Below are 25,897 nucleotides of genomic sequence, written 5' to 3'. Positions count from 1 at the left end.
CATACGTCGTCTGTTGTACACGTCGCAGGCTGTCATATCTCTGTTTACCTGGCAAAGCTCAATGAGGAAGTGTCATTGACAGCGCGTTGGAAGCCGGTGTTGTCCATTCTCAATAAAGATCACAGCGACTCCACAAAAATGGCGAGCGCAGCTGTCCGAAGTGTGTAAAGTTTTGTTGAAGTGTGACAGTCCGGGGGTAATGATGGCGGCGGTAGACGTGGAAGAGGAGAGTGTCTTGGCCTCGGTGTTCCGTAGCAGCTTCCCGGAGAGCTGGCGGGACAGCCCGGACTTTGCTGCTTACTTGTTGGAGCTCAGCTCCTTCGGGGTAGAGAAGCTGAAGAGGGAACCGGAGAGGCTGAGCGAGGAGCGGGCGCAGATTCTGCAGCAGACCCGGGAGCTGGCCTTCACCCACTACAAGACCTTTATCCGTACTGCCGACTGCACCGAGCTCATCTACCGGGACTTCGGACAGGTGGAGGACAATGTGTCTCGACTGCTGGGCAAACTGCCCAGCTTCCAGGAGACCTGCAGGTACTCACATCACCCCTCCCATAGTGGCCCCCAGCGATCACCCCTCCCATAGTGGCCCCCCGCGATCAGCCCTCCCATAGTGGCCCCCCGCGATCAGCCCTCCCATAGTGGCCCCCCCGCGATCAGCCCTCCCATAGTGGCCCCCCCGCGATCAGCCCTCCCATAGTGGCCCCCCCGCGATCAGCCCTCCCATAGTGGCCCCCCGCGATCAGCCCTCCCATAGTGGCCCCCCCGCGATCAGCCCTCCCATAGTGGCCCCCTCGCGATCACCCGTCCCATAGTGGTCCCCGCCGCGATCACCCGTCCCATAGTGGTCCCCGCCGCGATCACCCGTCCCATAGTGGTCCCCGCCGCGATCACCCGTCCCATAGTGGTCCCCGCCGCGATCACCCGTCCCATAGTGGTCCCCGCCGCGATCACCCGTCCCATAGTGGTCCCCGCCGCGATCACCCGTCCCATAGTGGTCCCCGCCGCGATCACCCGTCCCATAGTGGTCCCCGCCGCGATCACCCGTCCCATAGTGGTCCCCGCCGCGATCACCCGTCCCATAGTGGTCCCCGCCGCGATCACCCGTCCCATAGTGGTCCCCCCTGCGATCACCCGTCCCATAGTGGTCCCCGCCGCGATCACCCGTCCCATAGTGGTCCCCACCTTATTAGTTCTGTCTTTGATGCCTCCCATTCCCTTGTCCTAGTCGTCAACTATTACTCCTCTATTTTCAATGACGACGAGCTCCGGCGTGTAAGCAGAGCGTGCCAGGAAGTCGGCACTGCGTTAATCACAGGCAGTGAGACACTGCTGCTATACGCGGCTGCAGAGATTGGGAAATGTCTCGCTGCCTGTGATTAGCGCAGCTCAGTGCCGACTTCCTGGCGGGCTCTGCATGTGGGGTTTGCTAACACGCCAGAGCTCATCCTTAATTTTCAATCTTCTGATGATGATGATGTTGCTTACCTTGTATCCCACCTTGCCACTAGGGTTGTGTGCCCCTTTTCTATCACCCTGTGTCATTTAACAGAAGTGGGCTTTTTTGGTTTCAGGGGTTTTGTTAAGCAAGCCGAAGACATCAGTTCCAGTCGACGTATGAACACACTGACCTTGAACCGACATACAGAAATCTTAGAGATCTTGGAGATCCCACAGTTAATGGATACTTGTGTGCGCAACGGTTATTATGAAGAGGCTCTGGAGCTCGCTGCCTATGTTAAACGCCTAGAGAAGAAACATTCTTCTATACCTGTCATCCAGGTCAGTTTCAGTGATAGTCTGACAAATCTCAGAACTATTTTTCTTACTATTGGTTAGAATTGGTGACACAAAGTAATGGCTACATGTGTCCTTTAACCGCTTTTGTACCTCGCTATAGCTGAAAGATGGCTACAGAGCGTCTCTCTCGTTCTGGGAGGACATCCTCCCAGAATCTAGCCTCCTGGGGTGCACATCAAGCGTGCTTTATGACCGCTGTGTCTTTTGCACACAGCTGATTACAGATTGCAGTAAAGGGCCAATCACAGCAGCCCGTTCCATGTTATCAGCTGAGTCCAATCACAGCTGGTCACATGTAAACAGATTCGCTCGTTATCTGCATTTCCCTTCCTCACGCGCTGTGCCTGTGTGAGGAATGGAGAGGCGATAAGCGATGCATTCTTTACACTGATAATCGAGGCCCTGACAATCAGTCAATGCTGCCCCATCAGTGAAGAAGAAAAATTACTTATTTGCAACATTTTATAACAGAAACTAAGACTTTTTTTTTTTTAGCAAAAAAGAAAAAAAACCAATGGTGATTAAATTACACCAAAAGAAAGCTCTATCTGTCTCAAAAAAAAATTGTATATGAATACAGTGGGGGTTATTTACTAAAGGCAAATCCACTCGCTGTAGATCTGAGGGGTAGATCTGAAATGAGGGGAAGCTCTGCTGATTTTATCATCCAATCATGTGCAAGCTAAAATGCTGTTTTTTTATTTTCCTTGCATGTCCCCCTCGGATCTACAGTGACTGCACTTCCAAGTGCACTTGTAGTGCAAAGTGGATTTGCCTTTAGTAAATAACTCCCAGTGTTGCATGACCACACAATTTGTCATTCAAGGTGTGGCAGTGCTGGAAGCTGAAAATTGTCCTGGGCAGGAAGGGGGTACCCAGCACTGATGTCGTTAAAATAAATGTTTTTTTTTCCCTAAATAGCTTCCTTTACCTTGGTGCAGTCCTCCTTCACTTACCTCCTCCTTTTTGATTTTGCTTTTGAATGTCCTTATTTCTTCTGAGAAATCCTCACTTCCTGTTCTTCTGTCTGTAACTCCACACAGTAATGCGAGGCTTTCTCCCTGGTGTGGAGTGTCGTGCTCGTCCCCTCCCTTGAGCAGGACACTCCAGCAGGAGAGTCAGGACGCTCTCTACGTTGCAGATAGAGAAAGAAGCTTTGTGTTAGTGGGCGTCCTCCCCCCCCCCCCTCCCCCCTCAAGGGAGGGGGCAAGCACGACACTCCACACCAGGGAGAAAGCCTTGCATTACTGTGTGGAGTTACAGACAGAAGAACAGGAAGTGAGGATTTCTCAGAAGAAATAAGGACATTTAAAAGCAAAATGGAAGGATGAGGTAAGTGAAGAAGGACTGCACTAAGGTAAAGGAAGCTATTTAGGGATTTTTTTTTTTCTTTACCTTTTACAACCCCTTTAAAGGCAAGTGCTGCCTGGCAAATTGACACAGTTCTAGAACAAGACCAGTGTTTCGGTAAAATTTGCAGTTTTACGTTTTTTTTCGCTTTTAAAAGAGATGGTATTATAGTCTTCTGACACTGTTTTTTTTTTTTTTTTCTTGGCAGGGAATAGTGAATGAGGTCCGGCAATCTTCACAGCTCATGTTAACTCAGCTTCTGCAGCAGCTGCGCAGTAATATTCAGCTTCCGGCCTGCTTGCGTGTGATTGGCTACCTTCGCAGGATGGATGTCTTCACAGAGGCTGAGTTGCGTATCAAGTTCCTCCAGGCCCGGGATGCTTGGCTGCGATCTCTGCAGAGCTCCATCCCTCAGGATGACCCATATTTCCACCTGACTAAAACTATTGAGAGCTGCCGTGTCCACTTGTTTGATGTCATCACACAGTATCGAGCTATATTCTCTGATGAAGACCCCCTCCTGCTACCACCTCCGCCCAGTGGCCTTTTACCTGTCAATGAGTCGGCTATATTTCATGGTTGGGTGCTACAGAAGATCAGTGAGTTTCTACAAGTGCTGGAAAGTGACCTTCAGAAGGGTGTTGGTAGCCGACTTGACTCTCTTTTGGGTCAGTGCATGTACTTTGGACTGTCCTTTAGCCGCGTAGGGGCAGATTTCCGTGGTCAGCTAGCACCTATCTTTCAGCGTGTCGCTGCAGAGAACTTTGCACGAGCAGCCAAGGAAGCTGTGGAGAAATTCCAGGAGGAGATGAACATGTATACATTGATCTCTTCCCCCATGGTACTGGGCACCAGTGTTCCAACACCACATGCCCAACCCGGAACCTTGCAGCCTCCTATGGTGCTTCTGGATTTCCCTCCACTAGCTTGCTTTCTTAACAACATACTAGTGGCATTTAATGACTTGCGTCTTTGCTGTCCAGTAGCTCTGACTCAGGAGGTGACAAACGCACTTCAAGACTCTTTGGAAAAGGTAATTTTTTTATGCTCTCCCTGGTCTTTGAACCAAAGATGGAATTCTCATGCATGCCTCTATTCTCGAAAGATTAGATCACAGGCAAAATGTCAATTTAAATTGGCTCTCTACCTTGTGATTACTGTGAATTACAACAATCAGAAGTTGTCAACAAACCCTCCCCTTTCTCTGTCATTAATCATTTCTCTGCCAATGTATAACTGTAAGCAGGGCTTTTTTTTCAGGGGGAACTTGGGGGAACTCCGTTCCACCACCTCTGGCTCAGACCCTTTGGTGCCAGCTCACCACAATCACTTGTAAACACAGAAGTCTGGTTTCTGTGTTTACAAGTGACAGCTCTGAACTCTGTGTGTAACCCCCTGAACTCTGCATTCTGTATGTAATGCAATCCTGGTATTTAATGCCCCTTTAAGACCCTTCTACTGTTTTTGAAATCTGAACGGGGTAGTGGTTGAGTTCCTGCACCTACAGTCAGAGCTTTTTTTTCTCTGACCATAAGTAACACTGCTGCCACTGACCACCAGTGTTATGGAGACAAAATGCTACTGACCAGGGCCGGCCTTAGGTGTTTAGGCGCCCTGTGCGAGCAAAGCCTGTGGCGCCCCCCCCCCCATCTTCACCGATCGATAGCTAGATAGATATTTTTGAGAAAGAAAGAGGATGAAGGAAGAAAGAAATAAAAAATAGATAAAGGGAGAGAGAGAAAGAAAAGGAGGATGGATGGAGAAAGAAAGGGAGGAGAAAGAAAGAAAGAAAGAAAGAAAGGGAGGAGAAAGAAAGAAAGAAAGAAAGGGAGGAGAAAGAAAGGAAAGAAAGAAAGGAAAGAGAAAGAAAGAGAAAGCGAGGAGAGAGAAAGAAAGGAAGAAAAATATAGATGGAAACAAACAAAGATAGATAGATAAAGAAATATATAGATAATAGGGAGAGAGAAAGAAAGGTGAAGAGAGAGAGAGAGAGAGAAGGGAATGAAGGCCACCCCTACATCAGTGTACAGTGTACTCACTCGGCAGGACTGACTGGATGGATATCACACTCCTCCATCTTTCCCTTCTGTTTGCTGTGCTTAAAAATTCCCGCCCACATCCCCTGTATGCCGGGGAGAGTGGGCGGGGCAGACAGAGGAGGGGAGGAGTAAAAGCAGCTCCTCTCCTCTAACTGGCTGTGCGGGCAGCAAGGGGAGGGGAGAGATGTCAGAGCTGGCTGTGATACGCCCAGCTCATCTCTCTCTCTGGAGCTCTGTGTGCTCTGATCCCCCTGCTGATCTGTCCCACTCACGGCCGGCGCTGTGCTAGTGGCTGAGCTTGCTGCGAGCTGTGATGGCCGCACGGCGCCCCCGTTTGCTCAGGGCACTCTGTGCGGTTGCACGGCTCGCACACCCCAAAGGCCGGCCCTGCTACTGACCACCACCAGCTATGGAGTGCTTCCTGTTGATCGCCAACATTTAAAGGGCCACAACCATAGGGTGGCGCTACCTCCTGGCCACTAAAAATCTGTAAGCTATGTTGTGCATTCCTGACCCCTGCACTCAGCTGTATACATTATGTCCTAAACTAAACAATTTTGGGGGCATTTTTAGGACCGCAGGAAAAGCAATGGGCAGTAAATGGTATTTATTTTGACATTTCACATTGCAGTGGTACCTTGGATTACGAGCATAATTACTTCCAGAAAAATGCTTTTAATCCAAAGCACTCGTATATCAAGGCAAGTTTTGACTTCTATTGTATGCAGTAACGAATGTGGCCAGAGGGAGTGCCGAAAACACTCAGAAACACTCCGAGACCGCTCGCATGCACTCGGAGACACTCGCTCAGGAACGGAGTGTTTCCGAGTGTCACTGGCGACCCCGCAGCTCTGGCCAAATGCGGTACTGCACACCCCAGAGGCTTGAATCCAGCTCGTCTTGCGAGACAACACTCGTAAACTGAGTCAGAATAAAAAAAAAAAAAAAAATAGCTTGTATTGTTAAATGCTCGTAAAACGTGTTACTTGCAATCCGAGGTATTGCTGTGTATATAGGAAAAAAATTATGATGTTTTTCAAATGCCACCAAAAGAAAGCTCTGTTTCAAAAATGATCTAGGTACAGTGTCATGTGGCTAATTAATCTTCACAGCACTTAAAATGGCCAGGTAATATAGGAGTATGTACAAGCTGGTACTAAAAGGAGGCTGACCCCTGTTGGTCATCCCTAAGGCGAAAGGATTTTCTTGGTATTTGGACAGTATATACAGACGAGTTTTATAAAAAAAAAAATTTATACAAAGCAGGGGGGAAAAAATGGGAAATCCAGATACATCATAACAGTACATCTAACTTCAGCTTGTTCAATTAAGCTTTGACAATATTCCTGAAAGCTGATTGGTTTCTATGCATTGGTTTCTCCATGGAGAGCTGTTCACAATCTTCTGCTATGCGAATTGGATGCGAGGAAATTGGCAATAGTGTGAACCCAGCCATAACGAGCTGAAATTAGAGGCTGGTTGGCTACCATGCACAGCTGCACTAGATTTACAAACAAGGTGGGGCTGGGCAGCTGAACTGTTGTGCCCAAAGAGAGATGCTTTAAAAGATTTGTTTAGATATTAAGTAAAAAAAAAAAAAAGTATATAACTATATATACTGTACACTGAGGGGGGGAAAAGTATTTGACCCCCTGCTGATTTTGTATGTTTTCCCACTGACAAATCAGTATTTTAATAGTAAGTTTATTTTAACAGTGAGAGACAGAATAACAACAAAAATATCCAGAAAAATGCATTTAAAAAAAGTTATAAATTGATTTGCATTTTAATTAGTTTTTGATCCCCTATCAATCAGCAAGATTTCTGGCTCCCAGGATTCTTCTATACAGGGAACGAGCTGAGATTAGGAGCACTCTCTTAAAGGGAGTGCTCCTAATCTCAACTAGCTTGTTACCTGTATAAAAGACACCTGTCCACAGAAGTAATCAATTAATCAGATTCCAATCGCTTCACCATGGCCAAGACCAAAGAGCTGTCCAAGGATGTCTGGAACAAGATTGTAGACCTACACAAGGCTGGAATGGGCTACAAGACCATCGCCAAGCAGCTTTGTGAGAGGGTGACAACAGTAGGTGTGATTATTCACAAATGGAAGAAACACAAAATAACTCGATCTCCCTGCAAGATATCACCTTGTGGAGTTTCAATGATCATGAGAACAGTGAGGAATCAGCCCAGAACTACACAGGAAAATCTTGTCAATGATCTCAAGGCAGCTGGGACCATAGTCACCAAGAAAACAATTGGTAACACACTACGCCGTGAAGGACTAAAATCCTATAACGCTCACAAGGTCTCCATGCTCAAGAAAGCATGTGTACAGGTCTGTCTAATATTTGCTGATGAACATCTGAATGATTCTGGGTGAAAGTGTTGTTGTCGGGTGAGACCAAAATCGGGCTCTTTGGCATCAACTTAACTCGCCGTGCTTGGGGGAGAAGGAATGGTGCCCCATGACCCTAAGAACACAACCCCCACCGTCAAACATGGAGGTGGAAACATTATTCATTGGGGTTGTTTTTCTTCTAAGGGGACAGGACAACTTCACCGTATCAAAGGGATGATGGGTCATGTACCGTCAAATCTTGGGTGAGAACATCCTTCCCTCAGCCAGGGCATTGAAAATAGGTAGTGGATGGGTATTCCAGCATGACAATGACCCAAAACAAACAGCCAAGGCAACAAAGGAGTGGCTGAAGAAGCACATTAAAGCGGTTGTAAACACTCCTAGTTTTTCACCTTAATGCATTCTATGCATTAAGGCAGGGCTCGACAAATCCCGGGCGCCAGGTCGCCATGGCGACTAGAAATAGGGTCCTGGCGACTTGAATTGGAAGGGGGCAAAAAAAAAATAATAATTTTTTTTTTTTTTGGAGCTGGGGCCATCTGGTGGTGAGCCGTTGGTATTGCATGTTATTACCACCAGATGTGAGCTGGCGCCATCTGGTGGTGGACGTTGGTATTACAAGTTAAACATTACAAGTTAAACAGAAATTCTAATGTTATTTTTCACTATTTTCACTGCCATCTTCTTCCCTCTAATTAGAACCCCCAAACATTATATATATTTTTTATCCTAACACCCTAGAGAATAAAATGGCGATCGTTGCAATACTTTCTGTCACGCCGTATTTGCGCAGCGGTCTTACAAGCGCACTTTTTTTGTGAAAAAATTACACTTTTTTTCATTAAAAAATAAGACACCAGTAAAGTTATCCCCATTTTTTTTTTTATATTATGAAAGATAATGTTACGCCGAGTAAATTCATACCCAACATGTCACGCTTCAAAATTGCGTCCGCTCGTGGAATGCCGACAAACTTTTACCCTTTAAAATCTTCATAGGCGACGTTTAAAAAAAATTCTACAGGTTGCATGTTTTGAGTTACAGAGGAGGTCTAGGGCTAGAATTATTGCTCTCGCTCTACCAATCGCAGCGATACCTCACGTGTGGTTTGAACACCGTTTACATATGCGGGCGCTGCTCACGTATGTGTTCGCCTTTGCGCGCAAGCTCGTCGGGACGGGGCGCGTTTTCTGGCTCCTAACTTCTTTACCTGGCTCCTAGATTCCAAGCAAATTTGTCAACCCCTGCATTAAGGTGAAAAACCTTTTGTAGCGTAGCAGCCCCCCTTTTACTTACCTGAACCCCATCCTTTCAGCAACGAGAACGAGCCCAGCAGCTCCAGATGTTGTCTCTGGTCCTTATTGGAGGGGGACGGGGCCGAGTCCTGCTGTCTGTGTCAATTTACAACCCCTCTAGACCTTAATCCCATAGAAAATATGGAGGAAGGGAGGGAGCTGAAGGGTTCGAGTTACCAAAAGTCAGCCTCAAAACCTTAATGAGTTGGAGAAGATCTTCAAGGAGGAGTGGGACAAAATCCCTCCTGAGATAGATGTGTGCAAACCTGGTGGCCAACTACAAGAAACGTCTGACCTCTGATTGCCAACAAGGGCTTTGCCACCTAGTACTAAGTCATGTTTTGTGAAGGGGTCAAATACTTATTTCCGAACATTAAGAATGCGGTCACGTACAGCACTACGACGAGCCGAGAAAAATGAAGTTCAATGATTCCGAGCATGCGTCAAATTGATTCTGAGCATGCGTAGGATTTTTGTGCATCGGAATTGCATACAGATGATCGGAATTTCCGACAAGAACTTTTGTTGTCAGAAAAATTGAGAACCAGCTCTCAAACATTTTATTGTTGGAAATTTTGACAGCAAATGTCCAATGGAGCCTACACACGGTCGGAATATACGACCAAAAGCTCACATCGAACATTTGTTGTCAGAGAATCCGACCGTGTCTACGCAGCATTTCTGTTAAGATAAACCTACCATTAAACTTATAGACTAATTATTTCTTTGTCAGTGGGCAAACATACAAAATCAGACGGGGATCAAATACTTTTTTCCTTTACTGTATATATGAGCTGTTAAATGTGAATTTAATTTAGTTTTTGGACATTTTTAAGTTTGCTAGCTTACAATAAATGTATTATTTGTGTTAATATTAACCCTCTATATCTGGAAAAAAAAAGTGACTGCTGGTCACTGAGGATAGGTTTACATCATTAGCTTTGGTTAACATTGCATTCCAAATCGGCGGCAATGACACTGTCCGAATCGGTGCGGCGCCGAATCCCAAAAGTAGTTTCTGTGTTACTTTTGTTGACTTTGGGGTGAGATTTCAATAGACACAGCTGAACTTGCACGATTTCATTCCCGCTGTCAATGTGAACCTGGGCTTAAGTAATGTGCTTTATTTTACATTTTCTTCTATTGAGGTGATGGCCAACATTGTTTGACTTCTGTCTTCTCTACAGGTTGTGAAAACTATCCTATCATTACATCGAGCTGAGGAAGCTGCTTTCAGCGTTCAGGAAAGGGAACTGTTTGTTCAATTCTGCACAGTTTTCCTGGAGGACCTGACACCATATCTAAACCGTTGCTTACAGGTTCTCTTCCCTCCAGCTCAGAGAGCTCAAATTCTAGGTAAACATCTCGATTTAGGGAAGACCTGGGATCTCAGTAAGACAACTTGTAAAATTATGGTTTAGACCAGGGGTGTCAAACTTAAATTCATCGTGGGCCGCATCAGCATTATGATTGTCCTCAAAAGGGCCGGTTGTATCTGTAAGATTAGATGTCCAGCGCATCCCCTCCCCTTTACATTAGATGTCAAGAGCCACCCCACCATCAAAAGTTAAGCCCTCCCACTCTCCCTTACATCACAGTGCACCCCCCTTTCCTTATGCTGCTGCTGGGAAGAAGCTGGATGCATTGCTTTAAAGCAGAAAGTAAGGGTCTAGAGGAGGATCAGAGGAGGGCGAGAGGTGCGAGGGCCACATGAAATGGCCTGGAGGGCCGGATTTGGCTCGCAGCCTTGTTTGACACCTGTGATTTAGACTGATGAAGGAAACATTAAGTAAAATAAGGTGCTCTCAGACATTAACCATATTGGAATTCAAAGGTACTGTAACATTGTAATTGCGTACAATAAAAAGAGAAGAGACAGTTTGAGAGAACCACTCTCCCAAAATAAGGGATTTTAAAGCGAGAGATGTCAATACTGTTTAAAGGTCAACACACTAGACACAGATTGTTCAAAAAAGTACTGTATTTGCTGGCGTATAAGACTACCTTTTACACTTAAAAAAACTGTCCAAAAAGCAGGGGTCGTCTTATACGCCGGGTCAGCTGCTCGGATGCCTGCTGGATGTGCAGTAATACTGTATGTAGCTTCGGCTACATTCAGTATATACCGCTTAGCCAATCCCGATGAGCGATGTATTCAAATAAATACAGAGCCTGCTCAGATTGGAGTAACAACCATCTACCATACATATAGTAGCCTACTCGGATTGGCTTTAAGAGTCAAAGAGGCGTGGGCTGATGATGTTACAGCCTCTGCCAATCCAAGCAGGCTTTGTATTCATTAATAGAATACATCACTCGCTGTGATTGGCTCCAGCAAGAATGAAGAAGAAGAAAATGGCTCCATAAGGAAGAAATATGAAGCGTCGGAAGGGGGGTCGTCTTATATGGTGAGTACAGGGGAAAAAATCTTAAACTGTAAAATTAGGGGGTCATCTTATACGCCCGGTCACCTTATACACCGGCAAATACGGTATATCAAAATGTAATAATAATTGTTAAAAACAAATATTCATGTATTAGTATGGACCACAGTAGTTACAAAAGCAGGATAGATGACAGTATGCAGGTAGCCAACAAGTTTCGCACAGAAGTGCTTCGTCAGGGCCTTGCAACTTTTCTTATGAATTGTGTGGTCTGTGTAGGACCTAAAGATACGTCATTAATACACATTATATAATATAATACAACAAATTACATATTCATATCAATAAAAAAAGAAATTACTGTCTGCTCACCAACTCTGCTAGTAACTGAATTAAATGTACCAAAACGCAACCCAAAGGTCCCAATGGCTGAGAGGAGCAAACGGCCAAGGCAATGATCAGTGGTAGTCAGATCCAGTAGGTCAAAGATGTGCGGATATTAGAGCGTTCGGAGACCCCAGCAACAGAACAAAGGTCTGTAAATTATTAGGATAATAAATATAGTAAGAAAAGTATGTGTATGTGTATATATGTATGTGTATATATGTATGTGTATATATATATATATATATATATATATATATATGTATGTGTATATATATATATGTATGTGTGTGTGTGTGTGTGTGTGTGTGTGTGTGTGTGTGTGTGTGTGTGTGTGTGTGTGTGTGTGTGTGTATGTATATATATATATATATATATATATATATATATATATATATATATAAATTACACATGCATGCATACATACATACATACATACATACATACATACAGTAGCCGTAATGAGAAACATACAGCTGAATCAGCTTAATACAGATGCAATATGTAAATGACCAAGGACCTATTCAATTGAATTAACTTAGACCAAACCAAGCCAGTATAGTGGATACCCCAGATCCAACACTTGCGTATATATATGTACACTCAGATAAATATAAAATATCTTTTACTTAACGTCTGTACTTAACAATGGGATTGTGAGATATTTGTCATCTGTATCTGGAAACAATCCCACTATCCTCTTTTTATACATTGTAATTCCATATTTGAAGAGGGGCAACGATTAGGATCGTTCTGAAAAAGTATCGGGTCTTGTGCACACAGGATGTTTCCTCCTGGCAGCAGTGTTTTTAGCAGAAAAAAAAAGCTTGATGCATGTAAATGTGATTAGGCACGTCACGCTCTTCGGCGTTAAAAAAAGAGAAGTTCCGTATTTTTTTTTTTTTCCAAGGATCATCCTTATCCAGGTGGATGAAGCATCGATGCTGCATCTGTTTCCCACTGGCTCTAAGACTGTGAGAACTGAGCGATCAAACACAGCTGATCGCTCTGTTCTCAGAGCTCCATGAGAGCTGGTGAAGGTCAGTTATCGCTGTCTGCCCTGCCCTGCACTGGAGCGCTGGTCTGTGGAGGGAGTGGCTGGCTTAGTAGCTCACTAAGAAAGCTGAGACTGGTGCTGGTCCAGGGTTGTGTGTGGATCCCGACCAGATTGTCGCAATCTTTCCCCAACCTGGACCAGTTCTGTGATGAAAAGTGCAGCAAAACAAGCCAAATGGCTTCTTCCACCAGCTTATAGGTCACTACAGGGCATACAAGCCAGCAGGATGGACCACTGCACGCAATCAAGAAAACGTGTATTTGACCCACCTGCCTGGTTGAATATTTGTTGTGCCATTTAGAAACGCAAGCTGCTGGAAAGGCAAGTATAGTGCCTGTTCATTTTATTCTTTATGTATTTTTGTTATTTTAATCATCTATGGACAGGGCAAATATAAGGCCTTTAGGCAGGGGCAGACCTCTCTGGTATTCATCTACTGTCCTGGTCAGAGGCTGGGATCTAGTAGATGTACTGTATATCCATACTGCTATTGGGAAGAAACTTGATCTGGCGTCCAGAGCTACCCTGCCCAATGCTGCCTACTTCCTTCACCGGGTCTGGATGCTTGTTTAATGATATCGTCCCTTTTCTCTGCCTTGCCTTATAGGACTACCTTCTGATCTTTATGGGATGTTCTATTCATAGAAGTCCCTCTTATTAAGATATGCCCATGTAAGCCAGAGTAGAAATTGGTGTTTAAGTACTAATGACCATAAACACACCACAGTAGAGGAATACTGAACTTTTGTTCCCATTTCTGGATGGAGGAAGAGATGGTTCTAATCCCAGTGTTTTTTTTTTTTTTTTTTTGCCATCAGTGTCCAAATGGAAAGATTTTCCTTAATTTCTGGTCTACTTATATATCCAATGGCCAGTTTCTAGCACAAGATTTCCCATGAGATCATGTTCAAGTTTGCAATCGCCAGACTATCAGAATTGGAACGTTTTTATTTTAAACAATTTTGGAAAATTGTCTGTCAAATTTGTTATGTGTTATTATTTGTGCATTCAATATGTCTTTCCAGGTGTGCCCCCTACACAGCTTTCACGGTATGGCAACTTGGGCTCCATCAATGTCAATGTTCTGCATGAAGCCTTGGATGGACTATTGCCACAGAAGGAGCCTGTACTTGTGACTGAGAGTGAACCAGTGACTGAATCATCAACTGAATCGGCACCAGAAGAAACATTCCCACCCCCCAAAAGTATAGAAGTGCCAGTGAAAAACAGTGAACAGAAACCTTCTGCTCCTACAGAGATGGCTATGCCTACAGAAGATAGCCAGTGACAGTTCTATTGGGAACATGGCATTCAGAAGTGGGATTGGCCTGGTACTCCTAGATTAACGGGACACTCCAACTAAAATATTAGCTTTATACGTGTTTGGTGAATCGCCCATGTGATTACATGCATTGGAGCAATGAAGTTCCATTAATTCTGAATTGACTGCAACGCACTTTACTGACAGATGTTCTCTGCAATGCACCAATGTATGCCAGAAATGGTATATACACCTATTTTAGTATCAAATGAATAGGCTACCGTAACACAACATCTGCACTCCAATTGTGCCCATAACATTTAAGTTAATAAAGGCTTTAGAAAATAAAAATACAACATTTGCTAAAAGCTTCATTTTGTAAAGAAACCCCAATCACATACAAGGGGGGCGGGGGCAGTTTTGCTTGCACTTGATTGGATGATGGAAGTTGGCAGAGATTCGCCACATTTATGAAGATTTGGGAGTAATTCACTTGTAGAGGAGTACAACTGCACTGCCCAGAAAGCAGCCTATTTACCTTTTAGTAAACATATAAATGTCCATCTTAGCTGTGTGTTTCAATTGTCTTTTAAATACTGAAAATAGACATCTACATAAGGAGCCAAGGATCAAAAAGTGGTCTGTATAGATGAATTCTGTCCTCTTGTCATCAGCGCAGTGTCATCCACTTAAAGCGGGAGTTCACCCTAAAAAAAAAATTTAACATTAGATTCATGCTCATTTTGTCAAGGGGAATCGGGTAGTTTTTTTAAAATCGAAGCCGTACTTACCGTTTTAGAGAGCGATCTTCTCTGCTGCTTCCGGGTATGGTCTTCGGGACTGGGCGTTCCTATTTGATTGACAGGCTTCCGACGGTCGCATACATCGCGTCACGAGTAGCCGAAAGAAGCCGTCGGTGCGGCTCTATACGGCGCCTACGCACCGACGTTCGTCTACTTTCGGAAAATCGTGACGCGATAGATGCGACTGTCAGAAGCCTGTCGGAAGACTGTCAATCAAATAGGAACGCCCAGTCCCGCAGCCCATACCCGGAAGCGGCGGAGAAGATCTCTCTAAAACGGTAAGTACTGCTTCGTTTTTAAAAAAACTACCCGATTCCCCTTGACAAAATGAGCATCAATCTAATGTTAAAAATTAACATTTCCGGGTGAACCTCCACTTTAAATACAGAAGTATGTTAGCTGGCTTTGCTGAGCAGGCGACTTCCAGGCAGCTGGCGTTTTCAGAAGGTCCAATTTCTCTCTTGGTTTCTTTTAGAGCATTTTCAGACCTATGCATTGTGCAATACAATGAGTCATCATTATATACAGTAACACAAATGGCACAGGGGTGGATTTACTAAAGGCAAATAGACTATGCACTTTGAAAATGCAGTTGCACTCATTTTCCCCAGAGCTTTAGTAAATGTGTAAACCTCTGCTGATTTCCATTATCCAATCATCTGCAAGCAAAGATGTTTTTTTTTTTTTGGTTTTTTTATTTGTTTGGGTTTTTTTTTTTTCATTTTATTTTCCTTGCACCTGTTTTGGTATTCTTTACAAAAGGAAACATTTTGCCACATTGCATTTAATAAGGAAAATGAGTGCGGCTGCAAAGTGCACAGTCTATTTGCCTTTAGTAAATCAACCCCCACGGGATTATTATTTTAAATGACACCTCTAACGCCCTAAACAGATGCACCACATATACCATTCCTTGTTAAGCAGGTCTGATTTTGCTTCAATGTGGTGTGGTGAGAGATATAGATCTATATAAAAGGGAAAAAAATAATTGTTTATAATAAAAGAAATATTTTAATATTAAAACTTTCTCTATAGTTTTAATATTTTCGTAGCTAAATCTCTTACTCGATCTTGCAGTTATTTATTTTTTTCACCTTTTTTTTTTTTTTTTTTTTTTAACTACTCCTGTCCTCACATCCCCCCAACAGGTCATGTTTTCAGGCTTACCATTATTTTGCATAAGTGATTTGATCAGTTTCCCTGCCTAAGGCCCCGTACACACGTCCGAGGAACTCGACATGCCAAACACATCGAGTTCCTCGTCGAGTTCAGTGTTGAAGCCGCCGAGGATCTCGGCGGGCCGACTTTCCTCATTGAACAACGAGGACATGGAGAACATGTTCTCTATTTGGCCCAACGAGTTCCTCGTCGGCTTCCTCGCTGAAAAGTGTACACACGACCGAGTTTCTCGGCAGAATCCAGCTCCGATCGAGTTTCTGGCTGAATTCTGCGTGTGTACGGGGCCTAAGGCTTGATTCACACTAATGCATTTTTTTTATGCTTTTTTGCAGAAACGAATTTAAAGCGGGGGTTCACCCTAAAAAAAAATTCTAACATTACATCCAGGATACTAACAACATTTTACAGTATGCAGGTCTTTTTTTTTTTTTATCGCCGTACATACCGTTATATTGTGATTTTCTCCCCGGCTTCCAGGTTCTAAATCCCGCGTGACTGGGCGTTCCTATCCCTGGGTTAGATGATTGACGTCTGGTGAAACAGTTCCCACAGTTCTGGTGATGTCGCACAAGGCGCATCACCAGATTTCCGTAAATAGCCGAGCTGCGAATCGGTGCTATACGACACCTGCGCAGTCAGCTCTACACGGCGGGCGCAGCTCGGCTATTTACGGAAATCTGGTGATGCGCCTTGTGCGACATGGGAACTGTTTCACCAGACGTCAATCATCTAACCCAGGGATAGGAATGCCCAGTCCCGCGGGATTTAGAAGCCGGGGAGAAAATCACAATATAACGGTATGTACGGCGATAAAAAAAAAAAAGACCTGCATACTGTAAATGTCGTTAGTATGCTGGATGTAATGTTAGAATTTTTTTTTAGGGTGAACCCCCGCTTTAATTTTTTTTAACATGGGTTCTATGGAACACGTTCACATCTATGCATTTTTGTGCCTCTGCGTTTTTGAAAAGGGTCTGCGACTTTTTTTTTTTGCATGTAATAGACCTGCATCCAAAACGCAAGTACTTTTTTTTTTTTTGGTTTTACATTCCCTGTATATAGCTGGTTGCTAAGGCACAGGCCAGGAAGCTGGCCACCGTGTCCTTAACAACCAATGACTCTTCCGCTATCAGCAGGCTTCCCCACTGACATCTGAATCTAAAAAAAATGGCATGAGGTCTCCCCCAAGATGATACAATTAGGTCTGGTATGGATTTGGAGGGAACACCCCCACGCCAATATTTAAATAAAAAGTCGTGGGGTCCCCCTCAAAATCCATACCAGACTCTTATCCAAGTATGTAGCCCGGCAAGTCAGGAAAGGGAGAGGACAAGCGAGCGCCCCCTCCTGAACAATACCAGGCCGCATACCCTTAACATGGGGGGGGTGCTTTGGTGCAGGGGGCACTACCCCACCCTGTCTCCATGTTATTGGGGACAAGAGCTTATTCTCCACAACCCTGGCCAGTGGTTGTGGGGGTCTGCGAGCGGGGGGGTTTATCAGAATGTGGAAGATCCCACCCCCCATGTGAATGAGTATGGGGTACATTGTACCCCTACCCATTCACCAAAAAAGTAGTGTAATGTGACAATAGGCAGTTTTTGACAAATCCTTTATTAAAAATGTCTTCTTCTTCCCCTGCTCCTTCCTCAGGTCTTCTTTCCCCCGTTTCATCCTCCAGTCGTCGTCTTCTTTCTCCTCTGTTCTTCCTCCGCTGCCGCTGAAAATAAATAAATAACGAACCTCTTCCGATGGCCAAATGATGTCATTCAGAGACCCCCACCCCACCGTGTGACGTTATCGCGCAGGGCATGATGGGTCTGTCATCACAAGGGGGCAGAGTCTCTGAAAGATGCCATCCGATGGCCACGCCCCAGAGTTATATATGAAATGTGCGACACTGAAGGGACAAATCTGCAGGGTGCAGCGTCGGAGGGGTTTTTTTTTTTTTTTTTTTTATTTCAGCGGGTCAGTGGCAGGAGGTGTGGCGGAGGAAGGCACGGGGAAAAGCGAAGACCGGAGGAAGGAGCTGATGAAGACATATTTTTAATAAAGGACTTGTCAAAAACAGTCTATTGTCTTTTGTCACATTACACTACTTTTTTTGGTGAATAGGTGGGGGGAGCCGGGCCGAGCTCAGGGTTGTCAGTAGGGTTGTCCTGATACCGATACTTGGTCGGCGGGCGGAGAGGGCGCGCCCATCAGTCAAACTGTCACATGGCATTAAAAAAAAATATCGGTATCGGCGAGTACATGAAAAAAAGTATCGCTACTAGTACTCGGTCCTAAAAAAGAGGTATCGGGACAACCCTAGTTGTCAGAAAGAGGTCCTTGTCCCCATCACTCCCCCCCATTCACCAAAAAAGCATAATTATAAAAACATGGACAGTTTTTGACAATTCCTTTTTTTTTTTAAGTGTCCCCAGATGTAAATCCATACTCAATCACAACAGCATTGTCAGACCCCAAAAAAACGCTGTTCATGAAGGCCTACTGCAGGCTCCCCCATTTCTTATATTGGTAAGGGGCTTGTGGTGACATCACTCCCGGGCTTCGTACACAGTGCGAGCGGCCGGTGTATACTGGCCCCAACAGTTCCTGTGTCTGTAGTTTGGTTCCCCTTCATCAGACCCCTGGCCCTGCGCTCCTGGACGGGCCCCCCCACCAGCGGCGCTCCTGTGTTCTTTGTCCATCCGCTTTATGCTGGGTTTCCCTGTGTCATCCATGTGGCTCCAGCCTCCAGGTACTGTCAGTCAGTTTTTTTAATCCAAGTCTCTGTATGACCATCAATTGACTGCTGTATGCCTTGGTTAACATCTTCATTTAAATATATATATATATATATATTTTTTTTTTTTAACAATAATAAAAAGTTTTTACTTTGCCTCTGAGGGTCCTATTTGTGTCTGCTGATCAGCGCTGTTCACCCCTTTGATTATATCTTCTGTCCTCATTTGTCTATGAGTTTTGGACAGCAGCGGCCACAGCTACATTTCATTTTTCTTTTTGACTTTTCACTTGGCCTCTGGTCTGTGCACCTGGATTTTTGTTTTTAGTAAAAAAAACAAATACCTATTTTCCCTTGTTTGTGAGCGATCAAATTCCCTCTGTTCTCAGCTGCATAAGAGCTGGGGGAGGAGAAACAGCAGCACACTAATCCTCCCAGTGAAAGGCTGTGCAGGAGGTGGGGGGGGGGGGGTGTCAGAACAAGTCTGATCATTGGAGGAGAGCAGGCTGAGTTCCCAGCACAGTAAGGCCCCTTTCACACTGGGGCAGTGGGTGCGTCGGCAGTGCTTTACCGTCAATTTCGCAGCACTATTCAAACGCTAGCGTGAGAATTTTAACCACCCGCAAAGCGCCTCTGCAGCGGGCAGGAGCGGTATACACACCACTCCAAAGATGCGGCTAGCAGGACTTTTTTTAGCCCTCTGGAGTGTGAGGAGCGGCTCGTTCAGGGCGCTTTGCATGCGCTATTTTTAGCGTTATAGCGCCTGCAAAGCGCCTCAGTATGAAAGGGGTCTTAGAGAACTGACCACATGTTTTCTCCTGATTAGAGTGGTGAGTTTTTAATAGGAAAGCAGAGGGACTGGCAGAAACACCAGAGATTTCAAACAAAGGAAGCAATACAAAAAGAACAGTAGACTTGTTCATACAACCCCTTTCACACTGAGGCAGTTTTGAAGCGTTTTAGTGCTAGAAATAGTACCTGAAAATCGCCTCCCATTTATTTCAGGGTGACTTTTCACAATGGGGCAGTGCTCTTGCGGGACGTTAGGAAAAGTCCTGCAAGCAGCATGTTTGGGAGCGCCCTGCCCATTGAAATTAATGGCCAGTGCTCCCAAAGCGCCTGAAAAACTCTGCAAAGAGCGCCGCAACACAAGCGTTTTTAACCCCTTCTTCGGCCGCTAGCGGGGGTTAAAAGCATCATGCTAGAGGCCACAAAGCGCTGCTTGAACAGTGGTAAAGTGCCGCTAAAACAATACGATACAGTAATCAGTGCAGTTTTATAGCACTGTTTGCTGTATAAATGTGAATGGTCCCAAAATAGTGTTAAAAGTGTCCGATAAGTCCGCCGCAATATCGCAGTCACAATAAAAATTGCAGATCGCCGCCATTACTAGTAAAAAAAATCAATAAAAAAAGTCATAAATCTATCCCTTATGTGGTAGACGCTATAACTTTTGCACAAACCAATCAATATACGCTTATTGCAATTTTTTTTACCAAAAATACGTAGAAGAATACATATCGGCCTAAACTGATAAACTGAGGGAAAAATTCGTTTAAAGCGGTGGTTCACCCTCCATAACAACTTCTTAGCATAACATGAGGCATAGTAGCGCGAGCTACAGTATGCCTGTCTTTATTTTTTTAGTCCCGTACTCACTGTGTAATCGTAGACACAAGATTCCGACTCCCCGCGGGGAATGGGCGTTCCTATGGAGAGGGAAGGTGATTGACGGCCGGCTCTGGCACGTCACGCTCCCCGAAGACAGCCGGAACAGGTCTCGGCTCTTCACGGCGCTATACGGCGCCTGCGCACAGACTATGCGCAGGCGCCGTGAAGCGCCAAGTCCTATTTCGGGTATTTCCGGAGAAGCGTGACGTGCCAGAGCCGGCCGTCAATCACCTTCCCTCTCTATAGGAACGCCCATTCCCCGAGGGGGGTCGGAATCTTGTGTCTACGATTGCACTGTGAGTACGGGACTAAAAAAATAAAGACAGGCATACTGTAGCTCGCTGTATCTCGCGCCAATAAATTAAATTAAAATAAAATTAAATTAATTTATATATAGTGTGTTAAGCTGCTACCCAGTAATAATCAAAAGATTATGCGGCATAATCTTTTGATTATTACTGGGTAGCAGCTTAACACACTATATATAAATTAATTTAATTTTATTTTAATTTAATTTATTGGCGCGAGATACAACATACAACAATACCAGAAATCCAATAGATTTTTTATCTACGCTGACATGGACATATTTAACTTTATGAAGAGCCGGCAGACTAACATAGAGGACATTTTCCAAGAAACACCTAGTCCTAACTTAGACCTCGAAAGGGGGTTTAAGCAATTGCAATATGATATGGAAAAGCAGATCCGTCTATGGTGGGACATTGCGTCATTCGAAATGTACATTAGCAAAAACCTCACCCCTCGCAGTCTGAGGTGGGATGTACACCCGAATGACGGAGCTGAAGATCTCTCACTTATAGACGACTGGTTCCAGTTCTTTAATGCATGCGAACAAAAATTACTTCAGTTAATGATTAGACGGCGCAAAGCCAAAAATGTACTGGTAGAAGCCAGCATTAATGACTTAAAAGAAAAAATGGGGCCGGTCATTGGTTCTGAGGAGTACTTGGAGAGAGCACAGAGACTACAAGTTCACCTGTCCAAGTACGACGCAGACATCAAAAACAAGAAGCTCAAAAAGTACCAGAGGGACATTAGAGATTACGAGGAACACAAAGCATACAAATGGCAAGCAGACCTTGATCCAGCTAATTCCGCTGAATCACCTGTAGCTAGGAACAAGGAAGTTTCGAATACAATTTTTAATAATACTAGTAAAGTAAAACAAACCAATAAAACTCACACTCCTAAGAAAATCAAGCTTCCCGCATCCTCTAAAGGGAACACAAATCAATCGGGGAGGGTTCCCCCCCCCCCCCCCCAAGCAATTATGACAATTATCCAGCCCAATACGACTACTATCCAGCACCGTATGGAGGACCAAATTACAATCGTCATGGCCCACCAGATAATTACATAGGGGAATATGACCAATACTATCATAACCCCCCACCGAGTCAATATATACCCAGACCTCCAAGAGGCCAATTCAGAGGGAACTTTAGGGGAAGACCGGCTCAACAACCAAACCATCCGCCACAAGGGGGGGAATGGAGAGGATGGAAAGAACCCTACAAAATCCCCTACAAAATCCCTCAAAAAATCCCCACTACACCAACCTACCCCCAGAAAACAAACAACGGAAAAGAGGGAGAAGAGGGGGAGCCAGGACGAAAAAGACCTCGAGACGATTGAATGAGGGCATATTCAATCTGGCAGGGGTGGATTTCTCCAGAGCTGAACTGGAAGTCTTGTCAAAAGGAATTAAATTCTGCCCGGATAAAAATATCAACAAATTCGAGGTTTACATAGAGGTCGAAAAATATATAAGAACACTAAATATCAAAAAGCATTTTTCACAACAAAACAACAGTATATCCACTGTTGTAGATGATGGGTTCGTCCATACAGGATTGAAGAACAATTCTGTTTTCAATCCTAAAAAGGGCACCCATCACCACGTAGAGGTTTTTAAAAACATGATTCAAGGAGACATTAAAGAATTGGAGGTGAAACACTTTAATAGTAATGGTTTGATATCAGAGGGAATCAAACAGTTAGAAGCAAACAAAAACATTATTATTCGCCCTGCCGATAAGGGGGGAGGAGTAGTAGTGCTTACCAAGGACAGTTATTATGGAGAAATACAAAGATTACTGGGAGATATTACCACCTACAAACCACTTCGGGGAGACCCTTTGGTTAAACTTAAGGAGAAACTCCAACTATGGACGTCAGAAGGCTTAGCAAAGTCCATACTAACCACCAAGGAGGCATTATATCTAGTTCCTAATACACCTAGGACTCCAGTTCTTTACATAGTACCTAAGGTACATAAGGATAAAATAAACCCACCAGGAAGGCCCATTATAAGTGGGATCGGATCCTTATATTCCAGGATAGGAGAATATCTCGACACCTTTTTCCAACCGTTGGTTATACAAGGTAAATCATACCTGAAAGACAGTCGGGAACTTATTAAGTCCTTATCTTCTCTAACATTAACAGAGTCTACATGGTTAGTTACAGTAGACGTAGAGTCTCTGTACACAAACATCAGACAGGAGGATGCCATAGAAGCAGTAACACTGGCACTCAGAACTGATCCCAGACTACCAGAGGTCCAGATAAAATTTCTCATCGATGGACTCCGACAGGCGATGGGAAACAATTATTTCTGGGCACTGGGGCGGTTTTATAACCAAATCAAGGGAGTTGCGATGGGGGCTCGTTATGCCCCCAGTGTTGCAAATTTGGTACTGAATAAATGGGAAGAAGAAACCATCTACCATGACAATCATGTCCCGCTCATCTATTACATGAGGTATATAGATGATATTATCCTCATGTGGGAGGGATCTTGGGTTACACTCCAAGCCTTCCTGAATAATTTGAATAACAACCAATATGGATTAAAATTTACGGCAACCTCCAGTTTGGTCTCCATCAACTATTTGGATCTAACTTTAACAAAAAATGATAACAAAATCAGTACACGCACATATTTTAAAGGTACAGATAGAAATGCATTTGTGCCAGTGAATAGTTGCCACCATCCCAAGTGGTTAAACACTATTCCGAAGGGACAGTACATGCGGATTCGCCGCAATTGCGACACTACTACTGATTTTCAATCCCAATCCCTGATCTTAACGGAAAAATTCAAGGAAAAAGGATACCACTCCCAGGCACTTGAAAAAACCACACTGGAAGTAAAAAACATGGACCGTGACCAACTTTTGATCTCAAGGAAAAAGGCCCCCTTTTCAGGAAATCTGGCCTTCTTCTCGGGCTTTCACCGACAATATTTACAAATTGAGAAATTTTTTAAAAAACACTGGCCCATTCTGCTCAAAGACAACGATTTGGCTGCATTATTACCATCCAAACCCAAATTTGTCTACAGAAGGGCACCAGGCCTTCGAAACATAATAGCCCCAAATGTACCTGACCCTCCCCCTCGACCTCCCACCTTTCTTGATGGAACAGGTTTCCATCACTGCACAAGGTGTAAATCATGTAAAAGTACGACCAGAAAAAGTAGAAAAATAGTCAAATTCAAATCTAACAATACCCAAAAAGAATACACTGTAAAATCACTAATAACTTGTGATTCACATCACGTTACATATCTATTAGAATGCCCGTGTTCTCTTCAATATGTAGGCCGCACTACCAGAAAACTTAGAATAAGAATCAATGAACACGTGGCTAACATTAAAAATGGATTCCCTAATCACAGTGTATCCCGTCACTTTGACCAACATCATGATCGAGACCCTAGTAAACTTTCTTTTGTTGGCATTGATAAGGTTAGCGGTCATTGGAGAGGCACCAACATGACACAGGCCATCTCCCAAAACGAGACCATGTGGATCCATCGTTTGGGGACGATGCATCCGCATGGCCTCAACATTGAACTGGACCTCAACTGCTTCCTTACAAATTACTAAATACAGTGTTGAGTTTTAAATAAGTTGATTTAGTATTATCATCTCTATTTGATAAACTATTAATTTTAAATTTCGTTGATTTTATGATATACATATTTTTAATACTCTTGTTGTTAATCATACAATAATCAGGGTAGTATATGTATGGACCGATTGGATGTACATATCATCCAACATAATTTTAAGGCCCACTTATGTATATTACATAATTAAATATGGATCTACTGCCTTATATCTACCACTAGTATTTTTAGTATTTTAATTCATTTTTTAATTTATTTTAAAATAATTATATGTTTGTTCATATTAAAGATAGCAAGCCTTTTGTATTAACATAGGTTTTGTAAACAAATGTTTAGCACATATACTTTGGCATGATTCAATACCCTAACTTTGTAGTTAATGAGCAGGCATGATTCTCAAATATTTGATGTTTATGCTATGTTAAGGACAACAACGAATGATCGCCGCTATTTGTATTACCGGGATCTGTTGCATTGAATCTAGCACTGGGGCTGTCGTATAATACTTCCCGCCCACAACAATTGACAGACGTATAAAACACATTGAACTAGCGTGGTTGGGTACGCCCCCTGAAGACGTTCACAACGAAACGTACGTCGAGGCGGTACCTAACCACGCACGCATATCGTCACTTCCTGCATTGCTGGTTCCTAGCACAAGCCGAGGTGGAACGCACGCCCGGACAACGAGCGCGGTATCCAGTATCCAGTATCCAGGACCTCTTTTCCGCTACTACGCGAGCTAGCCCCAGTGCCGGGTTCAAGGCACCCTAAATGGTAGGCGGCCACTTGGCTCCTTCTACTTTACATTTTAAATAAAAAACAAATTACACTATGTATGGCATTACCTTTGTTTTACATGCATAAATCGGGCATCCAACCAACAACGCAAGCATCACTGCCAGGACGTTATTATCATTAGCAGGTGATCCTGTCACAAGCTTTAATGTTCCCTTTTTTGGTAACAAAGTAAGGGACATTAATATCTGGTAAGGAGCCATCTAATTCTCACAGTTTGGTGATAGTTTTAATGGTGAAGGTGGAAACATCGCTTTATCTGAAAACGTGGCACGCAGCACTTTACTTCATTTTTGATTCAACAGCATGCAAATCTCTTTCACCGTTTGAGGAATCAATTGGGACAATAAACTTTCACTTGAATGATATTACTTACTTATTAGAACTTGGTTCATTTTCACAGTTTCTAATTATTTATCTATTTCATTTATTCGGCACAGCTACTTGTGCAACTTATCACTGGTACATAGTTCACTCTTACAGGACTTTTTACTATAGTAAATACAGGTGTTTTATATATATTTGTATACGAATTTCAATTATGTATCACAAAATATATTTATTTATTAGCGCACCCATCTCCACACAATTTTATACTGTAGCTTGCGCTACTATGCCTCATGTTATGCTAGAGGAAAAACATTTTTTTTTTTTTATTAATAGGGTGAACCCCCGCTTTAAAAAAAAAAATTGGGATATTTATTATAGCAAAAAGTAAAAAATATTGTGTTTTTTTTTCAAACTTGTCACTCTTCTTTTAGTTAGAGTGCCCCCCACTCTGGATGAAGGAGCACAGGGGTACAGCGGATAGCAACACTGTTAATCTGAGGGGAGGGGAGTGTT

The 25,897-nt window shown here is 43.7% G+C and overlaps 1 protein-coding gene across 1 annotated transcript; it reads left to right on the top strand.

Annotated features, from left to right (window-relative positions):
- The first annotated feature begins 43 nt into the window (after positions 1–43).
- On the top strand, positions 44–14,496 carry COG8 (component of oligomeric golgi complex 8). Its single transcript, XM_040357160.1, has 5 exons — positions 44–531; positions 1,572–1,779; positions 3,356–4,180; positions 10,037–10,205; positions 13,700–14,496. The coding sequence occupies exons 1-5, from the start codon at positions 200–202 to the stop codon at positions 13,960–13,962; spliced, it is 1,797 nt and encodes a 598-aa protein (XP_040213094.1). The 5' UTR covers positions 44–199; the 3' UTR covers positions 13,963–14,496.
- Positions 14,497–25,897: the final 11,401 nt, after the last annotated feature.

Source organism: Rana temporaria, chromosome 6, assembly GCF_905171775.1.
Source record: "Rana temporaria chromosome 6, aRanTem1.1, whole genome shotgun sequence".
Taxonomy (NCBI): Eukaryota; Metazoa; Chordata; class Amphibia; order Anura; family Ranidae; genus Rana; species Rana temporaria.
The sequence above is the reverse complement of the archived record's forward strand: the minus strand, read 5'-3'. Positions and strand labels throughout refer to the sequence as shown.